This window comes from Sminthopsis crassicaudata, chromosome 1 (genome assembly GCF_048593235.1).
Source record: "Sminthopsis crassicaudata isolate SCR6 chromosome 1, ASM4859323v1, whole genome shotgun sequence".
Lineage (NCBI taxonomy): Eukaryota > Metazoa > Chordata > Mammalia > Dasyuromorphia > Dasyuridae > Sminthopsis > Sminthopsis crassicaudata.
The window spans coordinates 581,374,265-581,394,863 of record NC_133617.1 but is presented as its reverse complement, the minus strand read 5'-3'; the positions used below and the strand labels follow the sequence as shown (position 1 = coordinate 581,394,863).

Here is a 20,599-nt window from a genome sequence, read left to right as displayed (position 1 = left end):
ATTTCCTCTTTATAAGCTCCCTTTTTATCAACTCATCTGGTTGTGATTAAGGATCCAAATAAATTTCTGATTTCAGATCTGGTAGTTTGGAGATCAAGGGGAAAACAGTTAAGAAATACAATTTTAATTAGTGAAAGAAATTAAATGAACTTCACCTCTTTTTCTTTGGAACAAAAACTGAAAATTCTATTTGATTAGAATATAAATGAATTTTAATTAAAGTATGAACAGAAATATATACATAATACACATAAAATCTTGAAGAACAAAATATTAGTTTAAGTGAGAAACGTATATGTAGGATCAATTATATATTTATATACCATATTAAACACATGGGGGGAATCTAAAGTTGAACTATAGGGAAAAATAATTGTTATTTAATCTTTTGTCATTTTGATGGGTTGCTCGTTATTCACTGGATTAAAGCAGTAACTTGCAAAACAGGTGCCAATTTGCATTGGAAGAGGGACTTTTCACACAGTTTCTCATGATAAATTATGGCTCTGACCCAAAAAAATATGCTGAATAATATAAAAATCACCTACCATTCAAGGCTCTGTGATTCTGTTTAGTGTTGGTACATCTGTCATTAAAACAAATCACAATCTCTGCAAATTAGACCTACTATTGTTTGTTCATCACCTTGTAGTCAACATGTGAGGAGCTTCTCCCAATTTTGCAAGGATGATTGTTAGATGACAAATACAGTCAGATAAAGGCCTATCTATAGGTATTCATTCATAGTTTTCAACTTTTCAAATAACTTCAAGATGAAGCCCTGAAATAAGATTTTGATCCTTTAGCTTTAAGAAAAAAAAAGGTGACTATTTGTTGGGAAGGGTTAGTCTCTTAATCAATCTTAGGACAGGATCTGATTGCTCTCTACAATATGTCACAAAAAGAGGGCTTATACATATTCTGTACAACTACAAATGGCAGATCTATGATCAAGAGTGAAAGTTAGAGAGGCAGACTTTGATTCTTCTAAGGAAGAGGGCTTTAAAAACTAAATCACTATGACAATGAGGTGGTTTGTCAAGTGTGATAATTAAATACATGTCAGAGAAGGTCTCTCTAATGCACTTATATATTATTTTGGATTACAATTACATATATGTCAATATCCTACAAGACTATTAACTTTATGAAGAAAGAGACCATGTTTTATTATTTTATTTCTTGCAGGAGCCTTTCCAACACAGTGCTTTGCACACAGAAGGTATATAATAAATCTCACTTAAGATATTCTGAGAAACACTTCCAGTTGATCAATGATGGAAAGAAACAACTACACCCAGAGAAGGAACATTGAGAATTGAATGTAAACTGTTAGCACTACTGTCTTTCTACACAGGTTACTTATACCTTAGGAATCCAATTTCCCCCTCCCTGAGGCTGGGGTTAAGTGACTTGCCCAGGGTCACATAGCTAGGAAGTGTTAAGTGTCTGAGACCAGATTTGAACTTGGGTCCTCCTGAATTCAAGGCTGGTGCTCTATCCACTGCGCCACCTAGCTGCCCCTGGAATCCAATTCTTAATGTGCCACAAGAAAATTGGATTTACACACATATATTGTATCTAGGTTATACTGTAACACATGTAATATATATGGGATTGCCTGTCATCTAGGGGAGGGAATAGAGGGAGGAAGGGGAAAATTTGGAAAAATGAATACAAGGGATAATGTTATAAAAAAAAAAATTACTCATGCATATGTATGGTCAAAAAAAATTTTTTTATAATTATTTTAAAAAAAAAGATGTACTGAGAAAAAAATTTATCTTAAAAGAACCTTATAAAAATCCTAAATCCTAAAAAATCCTTAGTCATTAAAATTGTGAAACAAGATTAACAACAAGCTTTATTCAGATAATTTGAACCACATCAGTTCTTATAGAAGAAGCCATTTGAATAAATTTCTTACAAAAGAAGTCAGAAGTCAGTGAATAAGCAGAATCCTATTGAAAAGGAAATTTAAAAAAAAAGCCCATTCTTGATAATAGCTAACTTGTATTATTCTGAAAAAAGAGTTCTTGGGGAATTTTTTTAATTGTATAAGCTTCTTTTACATAAGAGGTTATTATGAGAACCAAAATATATACTTTCTAGCAAAAAAGAAAAAGTTTTAATGTTTCAAGAATAACTAGTTATCTCTACTTCTTTACAACTCCTTTCAAAGATCTTAAGCTCCAAATTAATATGCATTAGTAAACACTACATTTGAATTATGACATATTTAGAAATGTACTTATTTGCAAACAGTCATAAACTACTCAAATCTGGAATAAAAAAAAAATTCATCAACCTGGGCAAGCTTATTCAGGGAATAGGGAAAAGAAACCTCTTCAGATATAATGAATGAATGCAATGAATCATTCTACCAAAAGTTTCTTCTGTCAAAAAGTAAGGAAATACTTTTTTTTTTTTTTTTTTTTTTTACTAAATCTCTTAAAGAGTTTAAACTGTATTAAAGAAAAACACAAAAACCTGGCCATACTGTTATTTGCTATTTTATTTATTTAGAACTACAAAAGAGACAGTGGACAGTGGGGCACTTGCTTCTTTCTTTTTGTTTTCTTTCTTAGGATTTATTCACACCTTGTTTCCAAATCTGGTTGCACTACTTTGGTATTTCTCTTACTTCTTTATGCTCTAAGAACCTCATCACTGGGAAACGTCTTCAGTCTTGGTATTCATACCTCTCCACTGTCCCATTGAGGAGAAGGCAGAGCCATGAATTTAAAAACCTCTATTAAAGCAGAGGGCTCAGGATAGACACCTCTTCATTCTCCACTCTGCCGCATTATTTTGGGACTTCTCTGAATTTATCATTCTTTCTTTGCATTGGATACTTTTCACTTTCCCATCTTCCTCCATTAGGCTGTAATTTCCTTGAGGCAAGAAGCCTACCACTTAGCACAACGCCAGGCACATATCTGCCACTTTAATAAAATTTACTGGCATTAGGAAAATAGACCAACATTTACTATGTTAATATTAAAAAAAAAATAAAATCAAAACAGTAAACTGATGGTGATAGCCTTACTTCCCTTCCTTCCCTCCACCCTGCACTTTCATTACATTTGCAGAGAGAATTTTGCCTGGTGAATGCCTTCCACTGAAACAGATTGCAACTGCTCTATAATTTAATGTCTTAAAGGGCTGCCTGGAGGTACTGAGGGTTAAATGACTAGGCCAGAACCAAGATGCTTTAGAGAATGGCCTTAGACTTTAATCCTTCCTCACTCAAGAGTCCATCTCTCTAGCCACTGCAACCAGAGGCCACTCATATTAATAGCTTTTTCTTCTATAATGTGGAATACACATTAACAAAAATTTATACCATTTAATCTCCTTGCTTTTTCTCTTTGGCTGTTAGCCTTTTAGACACTTTATTCATCATTAGCATCTTCAACTAGGGAATAAGTGGGTCCAGAAAAAGAAAGGCACTAAAATGCAAACTAATCAATTATTTTATTTGATAAAAGCTTTGATAAAGACTAGATTAGGAAAGAGTTTGAAACTGATGACAAAAGGAGATTCTAAGAATTATTTGACTGTCTCTAAATCTTAAGAGTTCACACTGGGAAAAAATGAATATTGTTTATCAAAAAAATTGAAATCATTTACAATTAAAATATATTTCACTGTAATCCCATAATTGCAAAAGCTTTGTTCTTATTAATGGCAATGAAGATAACAAGGCTAATCCTAAAGGAATAAAATAGACCGTATATTTTTAAAAATGGAATTATTTCATTTTTATTTGTAAAAATTAAATATTTTACTAATGCTCTTTAGAAAAAAAACACTCTTCCTTCCCTTACCTACCTTCTTACTTAATAAAACCCTCCCACCCAACAGAGAAATATATTTAAGCAATATAGCTAAGCAAAATAAGTCAACATGTTGGTCAAAGCACAAAACATATGTTCATTCCACATCTATAGTAAGCTTATCTCTAGAAAAGAAGACTGGCTTTACCAACACAAATCATATATAACTATACTGTTTATAACTGCCTAACTATAAACTGCCAATTTGTATATTTACTACTTTCGTGTATAATACAAACTAGTCTAGTCATTTGAAAAGAAGAACATAACAAAAAAGGAAAAATTAATTCCTTTTTATGGATTTTGACAATTTCATAAAAAAGTAAAGATATGATGTAAGATATTTTTAGCCTGTTTTCCACACAGCAAACTGGTCATTTGTAATCAAAGTACTTTCAGGAACTAAGATCCAGGTAATCTATTTGGACAGTACAAGTTAATAAACAAATTGCAATTTACTACTTTACCTCTTACTTAGAAAAACTTAAAAGAAATAAAATATTTTGATTCATCAATGAAATTCCACGATCAGCCAGCATTCTTACCTCTTTACTCACTTCTCGATATTTGTCAAAGTTTGGGGGCACTATTGTTAATTGTGGGCAGAGTCTCTTAGCAATAAATCCAGGCATAGCTGCCCGTACTCCAAATCTTCTTGCATGATAATTTGAAGTAGACTGAAAAGGAAAAACAATCACATTAAAAACTTTCAAATCTAATTAGGGTGTATATATATCTAGGGAAGTTTATAAGCAAGACATAATTTCTAAAAATAAGTTCCCAAGGCAATAGCATTGCTTTTATAAGGTAATCTTCAGAATCAAAATCTTATTTTATTTGCTCATTATTTCTCCCCTCAAACCCTTTTCTGGATAAGCATTGAGGCTCACAAAATAGTTGTCATTCTTCTCATTTTCTTACTTCCAACATCCAATTAGCTGTTAAGACCTGTCATTTCTATCTTCCTACTAATATCTTTCCTATAATCTTCCCTTTTCTGATACTGCTATCACCCTGGAGCAGGCCTTCATGGTCTCACACATGGACTATAGGAACAATCTGATGGTTGGTCCCAAGGGCTCAAGTCTTATCTGTGTCATTCAACAAGTCCCAGTGACTCCCTTCTTCAAGATTAGCCGAAGTCAGACCCCCTGTATCTTGACCCTAACATAGTGATATCATTTTGTCTCTTTTTGAGAATGAAGAATAACCATCTCCACCAGGATTACATGAAAAATCCTATTTGTCTTTTAAAGCTTTTCATAAAAGTGCCTCTTCCTACCTTTCCAATTTTCTTACACCTTATTCCTTTCCACACACAACTTTTGTAATCAAAGAACATTAATCTTCTGACTCCAAATATTTTCATTAGTTGGTCTCACACTAGGAGGTGCAGCTTCCCTGGTTCAAGACTTTCCATCTTCCTTAATATTAATGATACCTTTTTGAGACTATGCACATAGTCTTGGTTCTATAGAATTACATATCTGTTGTCTACTCTGTTACATTCTAAGCTCCCAGGGGGCAGGAAATATTTTTGTCTTTCTTTGTATTACTACTACTTAGTATTGTGCTGAGTACATAGTACATTCTTAACAAATGCTAGCTTGTCATTACTGACATATTAGTATTGTGGCGATGATATAACATAGGAGTGAGAGGGAGAACTAGGTATAAATCTTTTGACATTTAATAGCTATGTGACCTTGAGCAATCCATTAAAATTTTTTTTTCCAGGGAGGAGACAGTCTTTATTTCATTGAAATATGCAGAAGGCAGGCAAAGACTCACAGGCACCAATAAAAATTAAGTATGGATAAAGCGTTCACCATAATTCATAAGCTCCCCTAGGAAAGGGAATTCAATGTTGTCAACAAAGCAATATTCTAATATTAAAGTGAAATCTTTCTTTCTATAGTCTCTTCCAAGACAAATAGGCTTGCTTTGTGAGTCCAAATCACCTAGGAAGATTTGAACTCACCTTGAAAGGCAAATACACTCTGGGGTTTTCAATGGACTATTCACTCTTCTCTTCAATACTATGGGATGGGCAATTCCTGATTTCTTGTCTACCAAAGTGATAATTTTAATACCTTTCCTGTCTTCAGCTGTGGGAAGTACACTTATTCATCTGAAATGCATGTTGCTCTATCCTTTTTTTTTTTTTTTTTTTTTTTGGGAGGGGGGAGAGGAAGGGAGAAAGGTTGCTCTCTGAACTGAACTTCTGAAATTGTGTTTCTTCTTTAGGCAGCTACCAAGGCTGGCTCTGGGCAATCCAATTAACCTTGAGGTACCTCAGGCAACTTCTCAGGATATCTACTAAATCTTAGAGGATTTGGAATGAATTTTCACACAGGAAGTTCCTTATGATAATGAACCACAAATTCATCTCAATTCAGGTTACAGTATCTTGTGATACATACATGGAATCTCTCTACATATATCTCTTTAAGCATTATGTTATTATATGCCATAAACTAATACAGAACATGTATACTATATCTGGCCTGGTGTGTCTTTTTTTTTTTTTTTTTTTTTTTTAAAGCCAAATATGGTTTGGAAATCAATGTTGTAAAGAGAGATGTGGTCTCAGTCAGGTAAATCTGGATTCAAATTCCACCTCTGAAATATTCTGCAGGAATATATGTAATATATTCCTGGGAAAAATCACTTAAATCTCTATCCCAGGACACTCTATAGGACTATACATCGTAGAATGGCCACCTATTTCATTAGCAAAGAGGACTTAATCCCCAAGATTTCTAACCTCAAGAATTTCCACATTGAGAATTACAAAAAAAACAGAGATGTGGATGAAACAAAAATAAAACATAATCATACACGTTTTTAGAATGCTAAAATATTTATAATGTGATTCAGCATCACACAGTAGAGGATTGGCCTTGGGAGTTGAAATAATCTGGAATCAGCATCTGCTTCTATGACTTTTAGTTGCAGATGAGCTATGGGTTAGCATCATTACTAGGAATTTTCCCATACTGAAAGTCAGACTACCTACATATAAATACTGTCATGATTCCTATAGAACTGTTAGATAATACTTAACAACTGGCACATTTAAATTCAAATTTTATAGGGAGTAAGCGTGAAATATCTATGCACTTTGAGATGGTTAAAGATAAGTTACAAAGAAGTCAAGAGAAAGTCTATTATGTTATAAATAAAGCTAGCAGAAACAGGTCATAAGGCAGTTATTTTTAAGCTGTGGAACAAAGACCCTTACAGAACTCTGGAGTGACTGGAAAAGACTGTGTGTGTGTGCGCATGAACACATGCATAAGTATATACACATATATTCATATAAGTAACAAAATTTGTCATTCTGATCTTGATCCAGCAACAAAATATGCAACATGACTGAGTACAAGTTTGAATTTGTACACACATATATATATATATATATATATATATATATATATATATATATATATATATATATATATATATATATATGTATGTTGCTGTTTTTCATTTTTGCTTATGATTAATAAGGTTAAAAACTCATTTAAAATCTGAATCCACCTGGATTTATGATTTTCTCAAGAGAGGTAGTAAGACATAGGAAGAAGGGAAGAGGAATGGGGTAAACATTTATACTGCACCTAATGCATTCAGGGCCATCTCCAGTAGTCCCAATCTCTATCTGGTTACTGAACCCAGATAGTTCTGGAGCAAAAAGTGAAGCTGGTGACCTTGCATAGCCCTCCCTCAACCTCACTTAAATCCAATTCACTTGCATCACCTCCCTCATGTAATAGTACTCTTTCAGAATGAAAGGCAAATATAATAACTACTACTATGTGCTAAGTGCTTTTTACAGATGTTATATCATAGTGGATAGAGGACCAGCCTTGGATTCAGGAAGACCTGGATTCAAGTTCTGACCCTTATACATATTAGCTGAGTGACTACTGACAAATCACTTAAGTTCTCAGTTCCAATTGTTACCCGGAATCAACAGTTCTTTATACTGATTTTTTAAAGGGAGAAAAATTTAAAAAAAAAATTAAAAAGGGCACTAATTTAAATTTAAGGTTTATATTTTTTATTTTTCCAATCAATGGACTCTAATTGTAAACTACTGCTACTATAGGAGAGCACAAAACTGTTTGAAATTAAAAAGAGGTTCTTATAAGCAGGATGGTTTCAGAAAAAACTTAGGAAGACATATATGAACTCATGTAAAGTGAAGTGAGCACAGCTAGACCAGAGCAGATGAGAACATCATACACAGTAACAGCAACATTATGATCATCAACTGTGAATGATATAACTATTGTCAGTTATACAGTGATCTAAGATAATTCTGAAGGATTTATGATGAAAAATCTGCCTCCAGAGAAAAAAAATTGGAGTTTGAACACAGATTGAAGTATACTTAAAAACAAAAACTTTACCTTATTCTCTTTCTTTCTTTTTTTTTTTTTTTTGGTCTATTTTCTTTTGCAAACATGGCTAACATGGAAGTCTTTTGTATGACTTTAGGTATATTATCAATTTCAAGTTGTTTGCCTTCTCAAAGAAGTGGGAGGGAAGGGAGAGAAGGAATTTATAACTCAAGAATTATTTTAATATGAAAGCTAAAAATTGTATTTACATGTTAATTGAGAAAAAAGAAAATAATTATTAAAAAAATTAATCCTTAACTATTTTCCAATAATCTAATTTTATTAAAGGGTATGAACAAAAAAGGTTTTCAAAAGAAAGGTAAAAAATAAATTTAGATAAAATGTTCCAAATTGTTAAAAAGAAAAATGTAAATTAATTAGTAAAGAAGACAATGTTTCATAGTGGAGAATTGAACTCAAGATGAGAAAGAGCTGGATTCAACTTCACTTTGGATATGTATTGACTTTGGGCAAATGCCTAATCTTTTTTTTGGGATACTTCCCAAGCAATTTTCTAAGATAATATGAATAGCTGATGAATTTTTTTGAGTGATGGCAAGAGTTCCCCATGGTAGGAAACATGAATGAAATCAAGAGTTTGGAACAAAAAATAGTAATTAAAAAAATTCTAAACCATCATATTGGCAAGGTGATAAAATATGAAAAAAATTCAATGTTGGACAGGGCATATAGAAATCTTATAGGTAGAACTCTGATCTGTCCCATCTGTTCCAAAACTACTTAGAATTATAAGAGAAAAGTGATTAGTCAAAGCATTAAGGAATAACAGCTCTAATAGGAGGTATATATTTTAAATAGGTTAGAGACAGAAAAGAGAAAAATGGAAATCAAGTAATGGTCTAGATTATGGAATGATTAAAGCAATTGTGATATGTGAATGTAATAGAACAGTTTTGGAACATTTTTGCTCTATAAGAATTGAGGAATATGAGGAATTTTTTAGAAATATGTAAGGACTGTTATAGATGAAAGAAAACAAAACAAGGAAAAATATACTCAATTACTTTAATAATACAGCACAGCTCTAAAAGGTAGCTGTTCTCAAATTAAATGCAATGATCAATATTTGCCTTAAAAGACAAATGATGAAACATTTCCCTTTTCTTGATAGAGCTGTAAATAGGTATAGAATAGAATCATATTTGTTCATTTGTTACTAGGTTTTGCATAATTGTTTATGTTTTTCTTTTGTTATAAGAGAAGGTTCAATTTAGGGGTGTATATGAAAATACCAGGAAATGACCATAGTATTTAAGTTTAAAAAATAACCTTTCAACTAAAATTTTTTTTAAAAAGAAATCTTCATATTTGATTATGTTGAGATCTACTGAACTAGTCATTTATGAGAATTTGAGATGTTTGTTCACAGTTAATAATCTGAACTCAAGGTCTGGGATACAGGAAATCTTATTGGGATTTGGTAAGGTACAGCAAATAAGCTTATCTGAGTTATCACCAGGAAGTTTTTATCTTGACATACTAAGTCTTTTTTTATACTTGTCCTCAGTTGAAATTCTGTATGTCCACAATAAAGTGTAGAAATATATAGAACTTAATTGTCCTATATGTCATCATCTCTTAGTGTTGTTTTTTCTAAGAAATAGCTGTGAAGGTGGAGTAGGGTACATCTCTTCTGAGAGATAAAATTCTGAATGGGGGCCAGAGAGAAGACTTGGAAAAGGTATTTGGCACAAAATGGCCATCTGGAAGCTGCCAGCCTACCTGAAATAAAATGTTACCCCCAAAGAGAAGAAAATATTCACATAATAAAACCCACTATCATAAATATGGACTGTGTTTTCAGTTTCAGTGAAGAATCAAAGAAATGCAAGACTGAATTGAAAAGAAAGAGCAGAAATTATTTTTTTCCTGACTAGATGACTGCCCTTGATCTGATCAACAAGGCTGTAATAACAAGACCAAATTGCCATCAATTACCATATTTTTCTACTGACAACCTTTTTGTCTTTGTAGTATTCACAACAGCATTATGCTCACGTTAGTGTAAGGGGGTTGTGTGGGAGAGAAATTGGAACAAACTGAACAGGACACATTAGGAGGACACAAAGTAGTTCATATAAGCAAGTACAAAATGATTTTGATGGGGTTGCTATGACAGCTGAACATACAGAAGAATAGAAAAGACATGCTGATATGAACTCCTGTACTTGTAGTACCCCAGGACTGAATTTTTAATAATACTGAATAACAAAGTTTAGGTTATAATTTTGAAATTTCCACTAAGTTCCTTAAAGTAGAACTTTTCTGTACTAAGTGAAAGGGTAAAGTCATTTTGGTATTCAGTCTTGGCATTTTGGAGTCACTTTAATAGAACACTATTTAAATGAGTTTAAAGAACTGATGATTCAAATCTCATTAAATTAGAAACCAATTTCTATACCACATCAAGAAAGCAGACATTTTTACAAAAGATAAATATTCAGCATATGCTATATCTATAAGTAACAGCAATTACTTTTGGCAGAGTAGGAGAGTGTTTTATAAAATGGCAGCTACCTATGTATGTATAGTGAATTTAAAATAGTTACATAACTATCCTTAAATATACTTCAACAATGTTAAATATTCTTATTTTAGATCTTTTTTCTATTTTTAAAATTTTATCTATTACATGTTTTAAAAAATTTTTGAATTCTATGTTCTCTCCCTTATCCCCACCCATGATTAAGAAACTGAAAGTGAAATTATGCAACACATTTCTATCAAAGTCAAGTTGTGAAAGAAAATGTAGATCTCCCACTCTAATGAAAATAAAAATCTTCAAGAAAAATTAAGTATGAAACAGAGAGAGAAAGTAAGAATGCTTCAATCTGTATTCAGTCACAATCAATTCCTTCTCTGGTATGGATAGGATTTTTCACCATAAGTCTTTCAGAGTAGTTGTGGATGATTGTCCTATTGTACTATTGAGAATAGCAAAATCATTTACAGTTGGTCATTCCAGAACAATACAATGTTAAATATTCTTTTTTAAATTTTAAAAATATTTTTAATAGTTTTTATTTACCAGATATATGCATGAGTAATTTTACAACACTGACAATTGCCAAACCTTTTGTTCTAATTTTTCCCCTCCTTCCCCCTGCCCCCCCAGATGGCAGGTTGGCAATACATGTCAAAAATGTTAAAGTATAAATTAAATACAATATATGTATACATGTCCAAACAGTTCTTTTGCTGTACAAAAAGAATCCAGCTTTGAAATAGTGTACAATTAAAATAAAAAATGCAGGCGGACAAAAATAGAGGGATTGGGAATTCTATGTAGTGGTTCATAGTCATCTCCCAGAGTTCTTTTGCTGGGTGTAGCTGGTTCAGTTCATTACTGCTCTATTGGAACTGATTTGGTTCATCTCATTGTTGAAGAGGGCCACGTCCACCAGAATTGATCATCATATAGTATTGTTGTTGAAGTATATCTCCTGGTCCTGCTCATTTCACTCAGCATCGGTTCATGTAAAATGTTAAATATTCTTGATAATATTTTACATGTTTTTTTCACCTTTTAAAAACTTGTTTGCTTTTCTAAAATAGCCTTTTATTTTTCCAAATATATGAAAAAATAGTTTTCAACATTCACCTTTATAAAATCTTGTGTTCCAAAATTTTCTCCCTTTCTTCTTCCATCCCTCTCTCTTATATAGCAAGCAATCCAATATAGGTTAAACATTGACATATTTTTCAAAATGTTAATTAGTGATTTAGGAAGAGTGTAGGGTTGTCTCTGTCTTCTTTGTTTCATTTTTTCTTATTTCTCTAAAATATCTTCTAGAAGCATTTATACAGATTTAACCAATATAATATTGAGAAGGTGCTCACATTTACCTTATCCTGATTTAAGAGTGAATTTCAAATACTTTTGAGACTAACTTCTTTAAAGACTTTGGCAAGAGACTTTATACAAGTCTCTGCAAACTTTTTAAAGTCTAAATGTTTCTCTAGTGTCAGTATCTTGCTTTTAAATAGCCTACTGAGTTTCGCTAAGTAGATAGTTCTGGGTTTTTGGCTCAGGTTTCTTAGTTCTGTCTATGCTAGGACAGAGCTCCCCCCATTCCCATTTGTCCCTTGTTTCCCTTGAAAAGCCTACTATTTCCTTGCTTGCTATCTTGGGAGGGAGAAAGTAAGGGAGAAAGGGAGAAAAAACTTAGAACACAAAATCTTACAAAAATGAATGTTGAAAAACTACATATGTATTTGGAAAAAAATACAATTTATTATATATATATATATATATATATATATATATATATATATATATATATATATATATATATATATATATATATATATATATATATATATATATATATATAGAGAGAGAGAGAGAGAGAGAGAGAGAGAGAGAGAGAGAGAGAGAGAGAGAGTCTACTATTTTCCTGGTTATTGTTCTTTGGTTTTTCTTTTAGCAGATTGAAATATTTCTTTCCTTATCATTGTAGTTTTGTAGTTGAATTTTAATGTATCTAGAAAATTGAATATAGGTATTAACCTCTGAATGACAGAGTAAAGAGAATAAAGGTCAAGAACTCCTGAGAGAATTCCGTCACAGACCTCTTTGACAGTCTAGTGAATAGACCACTTCTTGGAATGTTTTTAAATGTATAAAATAAAATACATAGCATTATAAAGGAAACAATTATATTGAAATAATGATGTATTTTTTTCTCATCCAAATTTTCAGGGTTCCTGAAACCTAACCATTGTATCCCAGGGACTCCAAGTCAAGAACCTTGAAAGAGTCCAAGTCTTTTCAAGATTGTCCCTGTGTAAGGCTAATTGTACACTATTTCAAAGATGGATTCTTTTTGTACAGCAAAATAACTGTTTGGACATGTATACATATATTGTATTTAATTTATACTTTAACATATTTAACATGTTTTGGCCAACCTGCCATCTGGGGGGCGGGGGGGAAGGAGGGGAAAAATTAGAACAAAAGGTTTGGCAATTGTCAGTGTTGTAAAATTACTTATATCTGCTTATATCTGGTAAATAAAAACTATTAAAAAAAACATCCCTGTATATTAGGAGTATCAGAATACTTGCTACAAAAGGGACTCTAAGTCACCTCAAACCCTAAGATAGTACACCTAACAATGACTATCACACTAGGAACATCCCTGGAAGGTATGCGGACTATGACCTGGAATTAGACTCTAGGTGAAGTTTAACCTAATCCTCAAGGGTCTAATCTCTTAGACATTAGAATTGAAAATCACAAGAATGAGTCAGTCATCTTCTGGGAGTTTGAGTCAGTGAGAACCCACACTGACTCCCATGCTGTCATTACAAAATCTCAGCAGAGAGGTGATATTTATCAACAGGTCATTCCACATCCTATGGCAGACAAATTCCAATCATGCACCCTTCTTATCCCTGTGCTTCAAAGAAAAAAACATTTTTAAGTACCAAGGAGTGATCATCTAGCTACTATCATTCCTATCCACTTTTTATATCTGTACAGTTCTCATCCTCTGTTCTCCCACTCCATTACAGCCTCTGGATTTTTCCTGTATTTTTAAACTAAATTGTCTTAGACTTTATCCTTACTTTTTTCCATTTTCCTGAAACTTGACTTTTTGCAGAAAATAATGTATATCTGGTTACCCTCTCTACTAAATATGCCTTTCTCCTTGGCTTCCAAGTTCTAGACCAGGAGGAAGAGTAAACATATTCTTACAATCTCATTCCAACTTTCAGACTTTCCTTCCACTCAATTCAATAATATCTCTTTTGGATTTATTCCCACTTCAACACCTAGTCCAATTCCTTGTCACAATCATCCTACAGGCCTCCAGGTTATTCTTCCTTTCTCAGGAAATTCAGTTATCTGGCTCATAGTTTTCCTCTCTGCCTTAATCTTCTTTCTTGCTTCTCCCTCCTTTTTTTTCTTTTTTCTTTTTTCCTGAGGCTGGGGTTAAGTGACTTGCCCAGGGTCACACAGCTAGGAAGTGTTAAGTCTGAAACCAGATTTGAACTCAGGTGCTCCTGAATTCAAGGCTGGTGCTCTATCCACTGCGTCACCTAGCTGCCCTTTTAATAGAACTCATTTTATTTTTTCTTCTCCAAACATTTTTTGTTGGTGTTATCACCAGGTTCTCATCCAGGTTAATAACCTTGGAATCATACTTGCTGACTTTTCCCTTTCCCTTATTTCTCACATTTGATCAAATATAATAAGCTGTGGATCTTGCATCTATAACTTCTGTTGTATCTGTTACCTTTTCTCCACTTATACTGCTTCTGTCTTTCATCTAAGCTATGACAATAGTCTTACTGACCTTCTTGCTTCCAGTCTTTCTCCTTCTCCAATCCATGTTTATGCAGAATTAATATTCTCAAAACAAAGATCTGGCCAGATTTCTCTACTCAAGAATCTCTAGTTTAAAATATAAACTTCTCAGACTGGCAATCAGTCTCCCACAATTTAGTTCCTGCTTACCTTTCCAGTTTTATTTTATATAATTTCCCTTCACACACCATCTGTTCTAGTTAAACTGCCCTACTAATTGCTCCCTATATACAACATTCCCTGTCCTTCTGTCTTTGTATAAATATCTTCTAAATCCAGAAAGTAACCCTTCTTTATTTCTAAGTAGGAAAAACCCTAGCTTTCTTCAACATACTACTTTTTACTTTCTAGAATATCCACAATAAGTATTTCCAAATTTCTCTACCCTCAAATCAGTTATTAGGATTCTTATACTCCTGTATGTTATTTTACGTGTATTTTCTATATATTTACTTGTATACATGTTGGTGGGGCAGCTAGTTGGAACCTGGAGTCAGAAAGGCTCATCTCCCCAAATTCAAATCAGGCCTCAGACACTGATCAAGTATGACTCTGGCTAAATCACTTCACCCTATCTGCCTCAGTTTCCTCATTTGTTAAATGAGCTGAAGCAGGAAATGGCAAACCACTCTAGTATCTTTACCAAGAAAAGTGCAAATGAAATCATGAAGAATTGAGCCTGACTGGAACAAGTGAACAACGATATCCCCATTGGCTCATCCAATAAAATGTGAGCTCCATGAGGATAGGAACTATTTGATTTCTGTCTTTGGGCTCCCAGGACCACCACAGTGTCTTTCACAGAGTAAGCATTTATAATATTTGTTGAATTAATTTAAAATTGACTATATATATTTTGTTTATAATGTTATAGATTCTTTAGGTTACTTCTGGATATTTAAAATTATTTTCTAGGATACAGTGTTTAATTTCTTTTATATTATAATTATATATAACATATAATATAATAATAATAATTATATATATATTATCATATCTATCTATTATGGAATGTCAGTAATATTGAGACTGCTACATGATTGATCCTCAAGGTCTGTCACTTATACATGAAAATTTTCTGATTCTTTATATAATCTGCTGAAGGGGTTTGAACTATATTTCGTGATGCTAGATTTTGCAGTAGACAGTGCTTTGTTTGGAGTCAGGAAGATATGAGTTCAAATCTGACCTTAGAGATTTAATAGTTATGTGGCTCTAAATGAATTATTTAAACCTTGTTTGCCTCTGTTCTCTCACGGCTGTTGTGAAGATAGAATGAGATTTTGGTTTTGAATTGTTCAGTTGTGTCTGACTCTTTGTGATCCCATGGATCATAGCATGCCAGATCCTTTGTAAAGTGCTTTGCAAATCTTAAAGCACTGTAATGCTTCTGCTCTGCCGTAAGAAGCCTGCTGTCTGTTGATTCAACAGAATTTTTATCTGAGTTTTTCTATTATATTCTTTATATTCATTTTCTTCCACATTTCTTGTTGAGCTTTTTAAAAGCACCTTTTAATTCCAGCTTAAATTTCTTCCTATGATTTCTTTAAGTTCTTAAATAATAAAAAATGCTTTGGAATTAGTCTTTTAAAAATAAATTAAAGTTATATTTGGAGGAAAAGGAAGAAGGAAGTAAGAAAGGACTTCAACTAGGGATGGATGAGACAATAACTGGAAATAAAAGAAAACATGAATTGCTCATTTCTCATTTGGATTTTTTTCCTACTGAGTAAAATGACTTTTAACAGAAATAATAGAATAGAAATGGCTAATAGGGAGTTGCAATACAACAGGCAGGGAGTACCAAAATGATTAAGATTTTTAATGCAAATAAAGTACACTCTCAGCTACTAAACGACCTGGCGAATGAGATTGCCCTTCTTGAAAGACAGGGGTTTCTACTTTTTTACAGAGTCTTTAAGCAGAAGTTTGCAAGATCACTTGTTGGATATATTAAAGTGGGGATTCCTTTCAGATATGGATTGGAAAAAATGGATGCTGAGAACGGATGTCCTTCTCATTCTAAATTCTATTATTTGTTTATTTGGTCTTCTGATTTTCTTATTAGCGTTCATTTTTGCTTAATTTCTTTAAATGTGTCATTTATACTTATGGAATATCTTTCTTAAAAAAAAATTCAATAAGCATTCATTATCTACTATATGCCATGGTTTGGTGAACAAACACAAGAATGAAACAGTCCCAGCATTCAAACTACTTAGATCTTATCAGAGGAGATAACATAAAACAGTAATAATAAAAGAAAGAGAATAGAAAAATGCTATCTAGAAGTTGTGCTTATGTGTCCTTTTGGGAACTCAGAACTATTTTGCCTTGTATACAGATAAAATATCAAATATCAATCAATCAAAATATGATTTCATTGATGTGGGAACTCAAAGTAAGATTCCTCCCACTGATACAGAGTTCAACATGCATACACATATACTATCCTGAGTCAGATCTAGTTTTAAGCCTTCTCAATCATAAACAATTTGATCATGGATAGTGAAAAAACTCTCAGGACAACTGGTTTTCAGGATCTCTCTCTCAAATGAATTGCTTTTTGCATCTTAATAGTTTTAGTTACAGTACAGTTGTTTTTTTTTTTTTTTTTAATCATATTAGCATCTAGCATTCTACTTAATTGAATCTTATTATTATTTGTGTAGTGTGTTTGGGGTATGTATTTTCTTTTCTTTGGCCTTTTAGTTTATTTTGAGGGGGATTTAAAAAAAATAAATCTTGTTTTTAGTTCCAAAATCTTTCCCTCTGACCTCCTCTTCTTTATCAATTGAGAACAAAAAACAAAAAGAAAAAAAAAAACCTCACTACAAATATGTATAAATATGCAAAAGAAATTTCCCTATTAGTCATATTAAAAAAAACAGGAAAAGAGAAGAAAGTATGCTTTAATTTATATTCTAAGTCCATCAATTCTTTATGCAAAGGGGAGATCTTTCATCATGAGTGAACTAGAATTGTAGTTGGTCATTGAATTGATCAAAATGGCTATATCTTTCAAAATTGTTTATATTTACAACAGTATTATTATTACTTTGTAAATTGTTTTTAAAATTCTGCTAATTTTTCTTCTTCACTTCATTCAAGTCTTCCCAAATTTTTGTGAAGTCATATTCTTCATCATTTCCTACAGGATAAAAGTATTCAATAACATGAATATGTCACACCTTTATAAGCCATTCCCTGACTCATGGGCATCCCCTCAGTTTCCATTGTAGTTTTAAAACTACTTTTTGGTCAATCAATGTTACATGTGAAACTCATTTCAGATAAACAAATTCTGAAGGGCACAATATTTCATAATGACTTTAGTAGTAAGAAATCAAGAAGAGATTTCCTTTCCCTTCTTCAAATCTTTTATTTAAAATATTTTGTTAAAGCAGTCATCAAAACCATTTGATTCTGGCTAAGAAATAGAGTGGATGATTAATGGAATAGGTTGGGTTCACAAGACACAATAGTTAATGATTATAATAATCTAGTGTTTGATAAATCCAAAGACCCCAGCTTCTAGGAGAACTCACTATCTCACAAAAATTGCTAGGAAAATTGGAAAATAGTATGGTTGAAACTAGGCCTTGATCAATACTTAACACCCTCTACCAAGAAAAGGTCAAAATGGGTCCATGACTTAGACAAAAAGTGATATTATAAGCATATTAGAAGAACAAAGGATAGTCTACCTCTCAGTTTTGTGGAGAAGGAAGGAATTTATGGCCAAAGAAGATTATGAAATACTAAATGGATAATTTTGATTTTATTAAGTTAAAAAAGTTTTGCACAAACAAAACCAATGCAGACAGATTAGAAGGGAAGCAAAAAAGTGGGGAAAAAAATTTTTACATCCAAAGGTTCTGATAAGTTTCTAAATATATAGAGAATTTCTAAAATATATAGAGAATTGACTCACATTTATAAGAATCCAAGCCATTCTCCAATTGATAAATGTCAAAGGATATGAACTAACAATTTTCAGATGAAGAATTCCCCTCCCCCCCAGGCTGGGGTTAAGTGACATGCCCAGAGTCACACAGCTAGGAAGTGTTAAGTGTCTGAGACCAGATTTGAACTCTGGTCCTCCTGAATTCAAGGCTAGTGCTCTATCCACTGAGCCACCTAGCTGCCCCTTCAGATGAAGAAATTAAAACTATTTCCAGTCATATGAAAAAATGCTCTAAATTACTATTAATCAAAGAAATGCAAATAAAGACAGCTCTGAGGTACCACTATACGCCTTTCAGATTGGCTAAGATCACAGGAAAAAATAATGATAAGTGTTGGAGGGGATGTGGAAAAATTTGAACACTAATACATTGTTGGTGGAGTTGTGAACTGATCCAACCTTTCTGGAGAGCAATTAGGAACTATGCCCAAAGAGCCAAATTATGCACACCTTTGATCCAGCAGTGTTTCTACTGAGTTTGTATACTAAAGTGATCATAACGGAGGGAAAGGTACCCACATGTGCAAAAATGCTTGTGGCAGCCCGTTTTGTAAAGGCAAGAAATTGGAAACTGAGTGGATGCTCATAAATTGGAGAATGGCTGAAAAAGTTATGGCATATAAATGTTATGGAGTATTATTGTTCTATAAGAAAGGACCAACAGGAAAATTTCAGAGAGGCCTGGAGAGACTTACATGAATTAATGCTAAATGAGATGAGTAGAACTAGGAGATCATTATACATGGCAAAAACAAGATTGAGAGCCATCTGCATCCAGAAAGAGGACTGTAGGGACTGAATGTGGATCACAACATTCGTGTTGTTGATTTGCCTTTTGTTTTCTTCTCATTTTTTTCCCCCTTTTTGATCTGATTTTTTTTGATGCAGCATGATAGTTATAGAACTATGTATTTAAAAATTGCATATGTTTAACATATGTTGGATTACTTGCTTTCTAGGGGAAGGGGGGAAGGGAAAGAGAAAAAATTTGGAACAAAAGGTTTTGCAAGGGTGGATGTTGAAAACTATTTCTGCATATATTTTGAAAATAAAAACCTATTATTAAAAAACAAAAAAGAAAGAAAAGAAATAATTTGCTAAGAAAAAACAAAAAACAAAAAACAACTAGGTTTTAATTGGTTCAAATAATGAGTGTGGTAGAGAGATCAAATTCACATTGTCTATTTCCAAAGGACTGGTACCAATGACTATGTTAATACAATTTATTACTTCAAATAGTATGAACTGAAATATATACCACCACTTCACAGGATTTAATATTCACATTATTTGGGATCTAATTGTAATTTGGAATGGAAAGAACTAGAACTTGTGTTATATGCTTAATTTATAGGAAGTTTGCTTGACTTTATAATATTTTTTCTCTCTTTGATCTTTACTTACCAACATACTCATTGATCCTACTGCGATGGGTTTATCCCTCAGTTCTGGATTATCTCTCATTTCTACAGCTGCATAGAAAGCATCCATGTCAATGTGTATTATAGTGCAGCACAGGTTGCGGTTCTGTTCCAACTCCATTGCAAGCTTGTCAACCTTAATGGGAAAAAAAGGTGAACACTTTAAATACGTATTTTGAAACTGCAAAATGCTAGCACTACCATATTGTTTACTTTTAGAAAAAATGTGTTAAATCTGAGTCAACAGAAAAAGAATACCCATAATATATATTCAGAACCTGAGAGGACAATATCTTGTTGTATCTCAACTGCTATGAAATCTCTATTATTTGACTGCTTTATTATTTTTTAATTAAGTTAAATTTTTATTCATTTAATTCCAAATTCTTATTTTCCAAGTTTTATTTTTTTTTTAAATTCTAAATTCTCTCCTTCCTTCTAAGGGGTAGTCCTTTCTCCATCATTTTAGAATGCCTTGTATAATGCCTATTATATATTTTTGATGTTCTGAAGAAATATCCTTTATTCCCTTGTGGGGGGGGGGGGAGAGAAGGATTTCCTTGCATCATGGCCTGCCAAAATTTAAAAAACAAAACAAAACAAAACAAAAAACAACCAACAACTCATGT

General features: G+C 32.6%; 1 protein-coding gene across 4 annotated transcripts in view; it reads right to left on the bottom strand.

Moving 5' to 3' along the window:
- POLK (DNA polymerase kappa) overlaps positions 1-20,599 on the bottom strand; it is a 102,635-nt gene that overhangs the window by 24,330 nt on the left and 57,706 nt on the right. For all 4 annotated transcript variants that reach the window (XM_074282293.1, XM_074282292.1, XM_074282294.1 and 1 more), the window contains exons 5-6: positions 19,954-20,106; positions 4,385-4,516 (exon numbers count right to left, since the gene is read on the bottom strand). In XM_074282293.1, coding sequence (XP_074138394.1) covers positions 4,385-4,516; positions 19,954-20,106 — 285 coding nt within the window. The remainder of the gene's footprint in view (positions 1-4,384; positions 4,517-19,953; positions 20,107-20,599) is intronic.